Source organism: Marmota marmota, unplaced genomic scaffold, assembly GCF_001458135.2.
Source record: "Marmota marmota marmota unplaced genomic scaffold, marMar, whole genome shotgun sequence".
In the NCBI taxonomy this organism is placed as follows: domain Eukaryota; kingdom Metazoa; phylum Chordata; class Mammalia; order Rodentia; family Sciuridae; genus Marmota; species Marmota marmota.
In genome coordinates this window covers 16,188,446-16,199,357 of record NW_026000241.1, presented here as the reverse complement: position 1 = coordinate 16,199,357, position 10,912 = coordinate 16,188,446, and the positions used below count along the sequence as shown (strand labels likewise).

At 47.7% G+C, this 10,912-nt stretch overlaps 1 protein-coding gene across 1 annotated transcript in view; it reads left to right on the top strand.

Annotated features, from left to right (window-relative positions):
• Window positions 1-10,912, top strand: part of Itga9 (integrin subunit alpha 9) — a 313,338-nt gene continuing 302,426 nt past the window's right edge. The window contains exon 1 of the mRNA XM_048794712.1: window positions 1-131. Coding sequence (XP_048650669.1) covers window positions 94-131 — 38 coding nt within the window. The 5' untranslated portion in view covers window positions 1-93. The remainder of the gene's footprint in view (window positions 132-10,912) is intronic.

Here is a 10,912-nt window from a genome sequence, read left to right as displayed (position 1 = left end):
TGGGTGCAATCTGCAGGTGCTGCTACCTGATGTGCTCTCCAGCTCTTTCATGGCTAGAGGGAGAGGTGCCAAGCTACCCTCACCTGGATTTGCATGGGTCCACTGGTCAAGATTTCTCCAGATGGGAACAGGTGGGTAGAGTTAAGAACACACCTGACAGAGAAGTTGCTCAGCTTGCTTTGCTTTTACAAAAGGGATGAGGAAAAGCTTTGTGTTGTGAATACATTTGGCAAGTGCAGGAAAAGATGGTTTAGTTTTAAACTTGGCACTCTGGGTAGATAGTAGAGAGGAACTGGGGATAAAGTTGGGGCCTGGCCTTGTAGCCAGCAGAGGGACTGCTCTTTCTGGTCTGATGCTGAGCCAGCTGCTCTTTATGTTGGGGTGCTTGTTCCTGTAGCTTCTCAGGTGCACTCTAATAAAATCTTTTTGAAGCATGTTGTCCCCCCACATTGCCTTAATTATTTTCTTAGTTTTTGCCGTTCTTCATTTCCATTCTCTTGATTCAGGTCCTACGAAATCTGCATCTATCCTAAGTCTCTAACTTTTAATCTTGGTTGATGAAGTGATTGATTGTTGGTCTCTTACTATGGGGCAGTCCTTGAACCCTGGCTCTTCTAATTCCACTTCAGGGCCACGTAGGTTGTTTCTAATTATTCACAATTATTAACAAGAGCAGGGGTAAACATCCTTATTAAACATCCTTATGACTAAATCCTTGCGGACATCCTTAATTATTTCCTTCAAATCAATCCCTGGGCTTAGAATTGCTGTGTCAGAGAGGATGGAGGTTTTGAGGCCATCTCTATTGAATTACCAAAGTGCCAGTGAAGCTCAAATGTGTACTTTAGGGACGTGCATCAGTTTATTCCAGCACTGGGGTTTTGGAGTAGTTTAGCAAAACGCTGCTGTTGTGTCATGGAAGAGCGTAGACACCTATGTGGTGCTGGCAAATATGTGATCACAGGTAGATGAAGAAGGTAAGCAATTTAGTCATAGAAAAGAAACTAGCGTGTTGAAACTTTGAAAGGAAACCATGACAAATGTTAAGTAACCCCTGTATCTTCAGGCTAGCTTCAAATTTGCAGTCTTCCTGCCTCAGCCTCCTGAGTTGCTGGGATTACAGGTGTGTCATACTACCCAGCTGGAAGAAATTACTCTTTAGCTTAACTGGGTCTCTGGTGATTTACCATGTTTTCATGCTAATTATTCATTTTTCAGGGGAGAGGTTGTATTAGATTTAGGGGAGGGAATGTGCTGGAAGGGGCACTGGGTAGCAGAGCTGAGGGTTTCCCCTGTTGGCTCTCCGTTACTATAACAAACACCTGATATAGTTTTAAAGAGAAAAGGTGAATCTTAGTTCACAATTCTGGAGGTTTCAAGTTTCTGTTCACAGCTAGTTGACCCTATTGCTTTGGGGCCTGTGGTGGGTCCGTACATAATAGTGGGAGTACATGGAGGAGCAAAGCTGTTCACCTCATAGCCATGGAGCAAAAAGAGGATGGGGCTGAGATCCCACTATCCTTTTTCAGGGGACATCCCCTGTGACCTTGTACAAGGCCCCACCTTTTCAGGATTCCACCACCTCCCAATAATGCCAAGCTGGGAACTAAACCTTTAACAAATGGGTCTGTGGGTGACATTCTAGATTCAATCTATAGCACATTTTCAGAGATGTCCCTCCGTCCCAGTGCATTATCACAGAGCATGTGGATGTGCTGTCAGAACTGTCACTGCTTCAATCTTGTAACAGCATTTCTACCAATTTTTTGCAAACTGAAATTGTCACTGATCAGCAGGTCCTAGGTGCCTATGTAAAGCATGGGGGTGATCTTGCTTTTCTGAGCTTTGGTGCTGAATCTGATTCCTATGGCCATATTCTACTGAGAACAGAGCCACACACCCAGCTTTTCTCAAAGTGCTTATTTGATGGTCCTTCTGTCACTATGCCCAGAGCACTGAGAATTGGACCAGAATAACCTAATGACACTCTTATCAGTTTGAGTGCAAACATGCAATTGACTCAATTTTTCTTTTTTTCTAATGACACCTAGAGCATGTCTGCCTACCCAGAGGTCCCTCTATTGCCCCCCGCCCATCTTCTGGCATCCTTTAAACAACAGCAGTAGGTGCCAGGGAACACGGACAAAGCTGACTTCTGTCCAGTTCCCTGGTGGCTCCTCAGCTGCAGAGCCGACAGCTGTAACACTTTGTGATATAAATAAATGTGGCCCTGCTGGTGTGCACCCCCCCCCACCCCAGACGCCCTGGAGTGGTTGGGTGCACTGGCTTCCTTTCTGGAGACATGCTTCCTGCCCCCCTCTCCTGGGACACGTCGAGACGGCTGCTCTCAGGCACAGAGTAAGCGCTCGGAAATGGAAGACGCACTTGACTTTTTGCTTCGAGAAGATCTTCAGAGCATTGTTCAGTTAGAAATGGGCTGTTCAGAGCCAAGGAGAACGTGTCCTCAACTTGCATTCAGGTTGAGGGTAAAAAGGAGCAAACTGGACAGTTCTGGGGAGCTGCCCAGGATGGTCGCCACTAGCCAGATGTCTTGCTATTTAAATTGAAATGAACTGAAACTCTTATGAAAGAATTCAGTTTCTCAGTTGTGTTAGCTTACACTAGTAGCCACGTGTCGCTACTAGCTACTGTCTTGGACAGCCTACAGAGAGGGTATTTTCACTGCAGAAGGGTCTGTTGGACAGTGTGGGTTTAGAGCCATGATTTTAGTCAGAGCTAGACAAGGATCAAAAGATTTTAAATGAAAAATCAACCATTGGCATATTTTGAGTGCTAAAACCCAAACAGAGGTGCTTAAATCTGAAAATTGTGAGCAGATGAATAGATTCTTTTCATTCATTAGACACTAGCGAGCCTGTTCTGGGCTTAGGAGTGGGGATTCAGGAATTTAAAGTCCACCTGCAAATCGGGTAGATGAGAAAATTGTGGGGTTCTAGTCTGTCTCGGACAAAATCTAAGATATGGTATAGGCTCCAGTTGTGGGGAGCTGGTTCTCAGACAGCCTGGGTGCCTCTAAGGGTAGAGGAGAGACTCATGTGAAGGAGAAATATGTAGACCTGGAGTTATGGGCTCCACGGCTCCTGCCTTGCAATTGTTCAGAAACACCCGGATGTGCTGGTGGCAGCCTGCCTTCTCATAACCTCCCTGTGGGCGTGCTCCCCGACTTCCTCTGTCCCAGGTTGGCTCCTAGGGGAAGGTGCAGTTGTACTTCCTCAGCTGCATATTCTGGAAATGACATTCTCTGACCTCGCTTGCCCTGCAGAACCTGCTTTCTTAAGCTCTTGGGAAGGGACCGCACATGTGTGGGCTGCTTTCTAAGAGGACCCAGAAGGCATCTTCCCCTGGCTTCTGGGGTGTTTCCCTGGAGATGCTGAGAAGTGGCCAGGGTGCTGTTTCTTCAGCTGGTGCTGAAGGTGGCGGGCAGAAGTGGCTGTCTTGCCTAGGGCAGAGCCTTGTGGAGTGAGCAGACAGCAGCTGCCTCCAGCCAGTGTCTAACAGCCCCGTGTGAGGGTGTGAAGGGCAGGCCCCAGCCAGTCCCGATTCCCTGCGGACATGCTGCTGTTCAGGAAATGGTCTCCTTCTGATAACTTCTGTTATGACTTGTCCAGGGAAAATGTTTTTTGCGTTTATTAAAAGCAGCCACAGTGTTCTCTGAAATAATTGACTTAGGAGGGAGTTGCTGGTAACTTTAAAAATCAAAACTTATTTCCATCAGATAATATTTTCTGGGCATCTAGGAAGGGTCAGATGCTTCCATAGGCATCATGTTCTACAGCATCATGTTCTAAGTTGACGTGTGGTTTCTAGTTTGCCAGTTAGGGAGCTGTGGCTTAGAGTTACACCCCATCCTATGAGATCATTTTTATTGGGGACTTTGTTAGTTTGCATCTTCAAGAAGCAGATGCTGACAGATAGGGGTGTAAGAGAATTGTTGGAGGGGTGGTATGCCAAAGAGAAAGGGGGGGTGAAGCAGAGAGCCTCAGGTTGTGATGCAGATCTGATTAGAATCTCAGTTAACCCCGTGGGGACCATTGGGCAGAAATGGTGATGTTCTGTCATGACCAGTCATGGGCTGGAGCTGTCTGGGAGGAGGGGTTGCCTTGGCTCGACCACTGCAGAGGATGTGAAAGGGGCAGCATCTGGAGGCTTCAGCTGACTGTCCCCTACTGCCCCTGGCCGCCGGTAAGCAGGAGTTGCCTTAGGAAGCTGGGAGATATGCTTCTGGCCTGTCCTGTGGCTGGGCTCATCTGTCTATGCTCATATCACTCTGGTTGGGGTGTGGAAAGTTAGGCTTGACGTCAGGGCCTTGGAACTGACCCAGATACAGAATCCAGCGCATCTTTGTTTCAGCTGACAGGTTATAGCTTTCTAACATCAGAAGTCGCAGGTGAGGGATTTCAGAGGCCAGGACTGTACCTCATGGTGAGCCATCAAGCTCTCTGAACTGCAAATCCTTTTAGCCAAGTGGATTTGGCTACCAATCAAAGCAGAATAAATTCTTTTATCCCTACCTTCCTTTTTTGCCAGAGGCAGTCTTAGGAAGCTAAAGTGAGTCTAAGATGGTTTAAAAAAAAAAAAAAAGAAATCTAGTTTTTGGAACTTTTTTTTTTTTAGGTGAGCAAAAGGGACTTCTGTGCATTTGAATTGGCAAAAGCAACAGGTAGGAGAGGCGGCCTCCCAGTGAAGGGGTGAGCTGAGATGGAGGAAGTTTCCTGCCTTTTTTTTTTTTTTTTTTTTTTTGGTGTTCAAATATTTGGGGTTACAAATCTTCCTCCCTCACATACTGTCGGCCACTGGAGCAGCCCATTTGTTCTCCAGGCTGAGCTTCCTAAGTAAATGGTGGGAGCCAGGAGACTTGGAGTGGGTGAGGCGTGGTGACAAAGCAGCCCAAGAAGTCTAGGTGAATCCATGGAATATTCTGGAATGCCTCATCTTTCTGAGAACACTTGTTTTAATGCCAGACATAGGGTGACAGCAGGGCCTTTAATCAGAGACTTGTGGAATTGTAAGTCCTAGAGTTGTACATGCCTCTTTCTTTGTGGTCTTGTAGAGCCAGGGAGCTGGTGGGAGGCCACCCCAGCCCTGTTCTGGGTGCTCTGGTTCCATCCCCAGCTCCACATAAGTCTGGGAAATAGGTGTACGTTTCCGAGGTGAGGTAGAGGTGGTGGTGAGGGGGGGGAAAAACACATATATACCATAAACTAAATGTAAAAGCATTGCCAGTGCCGCCGAGGGGACTCTTCCTGGGCCTCTCTACTCTTCCTAAGCTGGGCGTGGAACTCCACCGGCTTCATTCATTCTCTAACTCTGCATTTTCCTGTATAATCGTGCTCCTCTTCCTCCTCTTATGTACTGCAACCTACAGTTCCCACGGTAAGATTTTTTTCTTCCCGCCTTGTAGGAATGCTTGCAACGTGCTGGGGACGTTGTGCTCAGTTACCCCGGTGCAGTGGGGATTACTGCCGAGGCACACAGAGGCCAAGTCACTTGTCGAAGATACCTAGGAGGGACATTTCAGGGCTGTGACAGGAACTCGGATCAATCTATTTTATTGTGGGTCTGACTGTTCTCAGGGTCAGATGTGTATCAAGCTCCTGTTCAAGGAATCGGGAAGAAAGAGTGCCCCATGCTGCTGCTGGGAGCATTTTTGTTTGCCCTTGGCCTTGCAGAGGAAAGACCCTAATCCACTCACCCTGGGGGGCACAGTCCCCCCAGTGCTCTGCTGTCTGCCATATTTCCTTTTGTGCCTCATTGCTGCCCTGGGAGGGGGAACCATGCACTTGTTGTCTTTGTCCAGAGATAGGGGTGGGAGCCAGGGGACCTTCTGAGGGCACCTGGCTGGAGAGGAGCTGGCCCACTCCTGAGTGTGACTCTGGTCACTCTCCTCGGGGCTCTTTCCACCCCCCCCCCACCCTGCCTGTTACATCAGGGCCATGAAGAAAGCTTGCGGTCCTGGCTGGTGACGAAGGTCCCCTTGGGGGAAGGAAAGGAGATCAGGTGGCCAGGGGAGGGTTGGCCGTAGTTTTCAGCCTCCACCGTGGGTAATTGGTTTGGAATTGAGAGAAGCTGGTGGGTGATGGAGTTCCCATGGCCCATTTCACTTCAGAAGTGGCATGCCCTTGCTGGATGATATATCCGTTTTTCTGTTATCACAATTTTGCTGTGTAATAAACCACCCTATCACTAGCCACCATCTGTCAGCGCATGATTCTGAGGCTGGGCTCAGCTGGGTGTTTTTCTGCTCTGAGCTGGACTCCTCTCACATCTGGTCCACTTCTGGGTCGACTGGTTGGCTGGGGTAGGACAGCTTTAGTTGGGGTGTCTCATCTCTTTAGATACTGTCTTCCCTTCTCCAGGCTCACCTGGGCTGGTGCACATGTGTCTGGGCAGGGTGCTAAAGGGACCATTAGAAGAATACATGGTCTCTTGAGGCCTAAGTCCAAAGGCCAGACCATATCTCTGCTCCTGTGTGCTGTTGGCCTCTGTGAGTTGCAGGGCTGGCCCGCATTGAGAGGAGGGGGAACAGACTGCACCTCTCATTTTTTTTTAGTAGTTGTACCCGGTACCTTTATTTCTATGTGGTGTTGAGGATCGAACCCAGTGCTTCCCATGTGCTAGGCAAGTGCTCTGCAGCTGAACTAAAACCTCAGCCCCAGACTACACTTCTTGATGGAAGAAGCTGCAAAGTTACATTGAAAAGGGCAGGTGGAGAACTGTGGCTGTTTTTCTATTGTGGCTGGTGGGGAAATCATCCTGGACACTCCCAGATTTTTGTTATGTAAACTGAGAGTCTGAATCAATTCCTGTCTAGCACATCAGAGAAGAAACCACAGTTCTAACGATCTGAGCTCCTGAGTTACTGCCAAGAGGTGGAGCTGGGACAGTGGGTTGTCAAGGTGTTTGGCCTATGGCTGCCCAACATTCCAACACTTTGCCTGTTTTTGTAACAGGTACCATGCAGGGTGCTTTGTAAATATCCTCTTGCCTAACATCACAAGAATCCATCTTGGATTTGATCCTTCTATTTTACAAAAGAGGAAAACTGAGTGGTTAAGAAACTTGCTGGAGGTCACACAGCTTGCCAACAGTAGAGGCAGACTTTGACCCTCATGTTACTCCCTGTGCATCTTACACATCATCACCCTGAGGCACTGGCTCACAGAGCTTAGGATTCAGGTGCAACCATTAGTTGAAAGCCCTTAAAACTCCTGGAAAGCCCTGTCTCTGCTTAAATACCTGGACCCTCAGTTTCTTCAAATAGAGGAGATACTGAGGCTTTCTGGTCTCGGCTCCGGTTGGTAAATACTGGAGTATCATCTCTCTCTGGGAATGAAGGGCCCACTGTGGTCCGAGGTGGCTCTCTGGCACCAGCCTCCTTCTGCTCAAGCCTTGGCTGTTTTGTGCCCAGCGAGGGATGTGGAGGGATTCCTGGGGTTTCCCTGTGGTGGACACACAGTGATTGAATTCTACTCATGTAACTGAAATGTGGGTCCCTCGGGGGGAACTTTGGCTTTGGGATCAAATGCATGAAAGCAAACCTAATGGGCTTAAAGTTTGTAATCCCCAGTTGCTGTCCTGGATCTAGCTGTAATTTTGCTCTGTGGAGTGGCTGCTGTGTCATTTGTGGGGAGGGAGGAAACCTTTAGATACTGTCGCTTCCTGGTCTCCCCAGGGAGGCAGCTGTGGCTCAGCCCTTCTCTGCCACCTGCTCTCCAGGAAACTTACCTCTAGGTAACTTACAGGAGTGAGGGAGTAAGGTGGGTGCTGGGATGGAACCTTTGCAGCCACTCAACCACACATGGGGAAACTGAGGAAGAACCTCCATTGCAAAAACAAGGCATTGAAGCTGCCATGCTAGGAGGGAGTTTGGGGGAGACTAAAAGAAGCATGCCCCTGGACACGGTCACCCTGAGCTCAGGTCCCAGCTGTTGTATAGCAGAGGTGTGGCCGAGTGTGTCTGAGTGGAATGCTTGCAAGAAGGCGCCTGATAGGATTGGATTGAGCAGCAAATCAGACTCGGGAGCGTAGCTGGTGCTGGTGGATGTGCAGATGGGCTCCTGTGTCCAGCATGGATGTGAACTACTTCTGAACAGGGGCTAAACCTCCAGTTAACACCATGCCACAGTGCCGGTGTCTTGGAAAAGCAAGGTGACTGGGATTCATTTCTTGAGTCTCTTGAGCCGGTAGTGGTGGTAGAGAAAGGTTTCTTTTCTGCACCAAACCCTGGTCTGTCCTCTGATTTGATGGAGTTTCCAGATTTGAGCTCTAACCTTAGAGCTGCCCACAGAGCCTTCCTCGGACTTTCTCAGGCATGGCCATGTGTGTGAATGACCAGAAGAAAGGTCACTGCATCCACAATGGTTCCCTTTTCCCTCCTTCTTGCTGATGTGGGCTTGGGTAGGACCAGGAGTGGGCAGTACACTCTGCTGCTGGGGCATATGCTGCAGCTTGGCAGCTGTGGGATGGGACAGATCCAGGGACCACCTCTGGTCCTCTGCCTCCCTGTCTGTGAGACAGGGAGAATAATAGTATATCCCAGTGGGTTGCTGTAGAGACTAAATTCAACATAGCCTTGCCCCAAACCTGCACGCATGCTCTAAATGTCTGCTACCTACAATTGCCCTAATTAGAAACCCAGAGTCCTAGGCTAATGAGAGGACACCAAAGTATCTTTGAAGTTTGTGGCATCTTTAACTGGGGGTGAGATAGGAGCAGAACATCACTTCTCGAGGGCAGTCTACTGGCTCCAACTGAACTTGGTCATTTGTAATCGCAGTAGGTTGTTATATAGCACTTCCTAGACTACAGATTGCTTTAAGTGTACATTCTGGCTTAGCCATTTGGGATGGCCTGGAATTCTGCACTTTCATTAAGGGCCCCATGTTCTTCACGCTGCTGGTCTGGGGACTGCACTTGAAGGAGCTGGGAGAAGTGAGGATCAGCAAGATGGTTTATTGACGGGAGCCTGTTGGAAATGCGCAAGTCCTTTGGTATGGTGACCATAGAGAGGAAAGACATGTTGTCTTAGGTGAATCAGGGAAGATTTGGGGGGGGAAATGGTTGAAGTGTCAATATAACCGAGAACAATGAGAAAAAGCAGTTGGCATCTTTTCAGTGGCTTGTCCTCACCTCTGAGCCATTGTCCTCTATCTCCTAGGATCAGCCTGGCAAATAGCCAGTTGAATGAACTTCAGAAAAGCCATGCTCAGCTGGAAGCAGTGGCACATGCCTGTAATCCCAGAGGCTGAGGTGGGAGGATTACAAATTCAAGGCCAGCCTCAGTGACTGAGGCTCTAAGTAACTTAGCAAGACCCTGTCTCAAAAGAGCCTGAGAATGTGGCCTCAGTGGTTAAGTGCCCATGGGTTCAATCCCTGGACCAAAAACTAAAAGTGACTCAGGTGGAGCCAGCCACAAGGTTCTGTAAATGTTGATAAAAATGCCTCTTCCAGTGTGCCAGCCATGAGTGTCCTGCATGTGTGCACACCTGTCTCTCTATCCAGCTTTATTTTCCTTTGCACAGGATTTTGGGGAAAAAACCTCATCTGGCCAGCTGATCAAAAGTTTTAACTAGTGGGCTATTATCAGTGTTTCCATCAGCCATTGTTGGAACCCTCAAGTACCTTGGGCTTAGAAAGAAATTATCATTCATTAGGTCCCTTCTGTTAGATTAAAAGTTTTAAAAATTATTTTTAATGTGTTTTAGTTACACATAACAGTGTGGTTCATTTTGACGTAGTTATAAACAGTTTTCTGTTTCATTTTCCCGGTTATGATCACCTTCACTTCCTTCCCTTCTCCTTCCTACTCCCCCTGATCATCTTCTACCTCTTTATCAGTCTTCCTTCTATGTATTTATTTTTAACTGGTGCATTATACTTATATATAAAACTGGAATGCATTAAGGTAGTCATTCGGGCACATAGCATAATTTGGTCAACTTTATTCTCCAGTTCTTTGCTTCCCCTCTTCCCTGTCCTCTGTCTCTGGCTTCAACTCTACTGTTCTCACTTCTAGTTTTGGGAGATCCTCCTCTTAGTATTTTTTCCCCTCTAGCTTCCACACATGATAGAGAACATTAGACACTGGACTTGGATTCTAGTGTATTTTTTTTCAGTGTGGGTATGCACACACACACACATACACAATGGGGATCTATGCAGTCATAAAGAAAAATTGAAATCGCATCCATTCACTGCTAAATGGATGGAACTGGAGAAAGCTGGAAAGGGTCTACTTTAGATTTTGTGATGTAGATTTGGCCCCACTGGACTGTGGCTCTAGGGTCCAGAAGCAGTGGTTGAGGATTCAGCCCTCAGGCTCCCTGCCTGCTGGGTGGGACATGCCTAGGAATCCGTGAATTTAGGGTGGTGGTGCTATCTGAAGTTTCCAGAGTCGCAATGACAGTTGCAGCACATCATAGATTGATTCTTGCAGCCGTTAGCCATTCCATCACCTATGATAGTTGGGTATTTTTCTCTTGTTTATGTTTTTGGAGATGGGGTGATATTGGGGATTGAACCCAGTACACTCCAAGCACTCTACCACTGAGCTCCAGTCCCAAGCCCTGCGTGTGTGTGTGTGTGTGGGGGGGGGGGGTTGTGAAATGAGTAAGGGAGGAGGTTGAAAAGGACATTGACTAATGTATTTCCATATTTAGCTCCATTTCCAAATTTAGGGAACTCATAAGAAGCATAATTGAGTCTCCTACTTATAAAAGTTCTGAGCCAGAATTCCTCCAGAGGAACAGGTTAATGCCATCCTGGCAATAAAGGGGCCAGCAGCAGAGCAGGCGCACATTTATTTTCCGCACAGTCCCCAGGGCCTGGTGTTTATGAGAGTCCCTTTAGAAAGAAATTTCTATAAAAAGAGGGTTTTTTTTTTTTTTTTTTT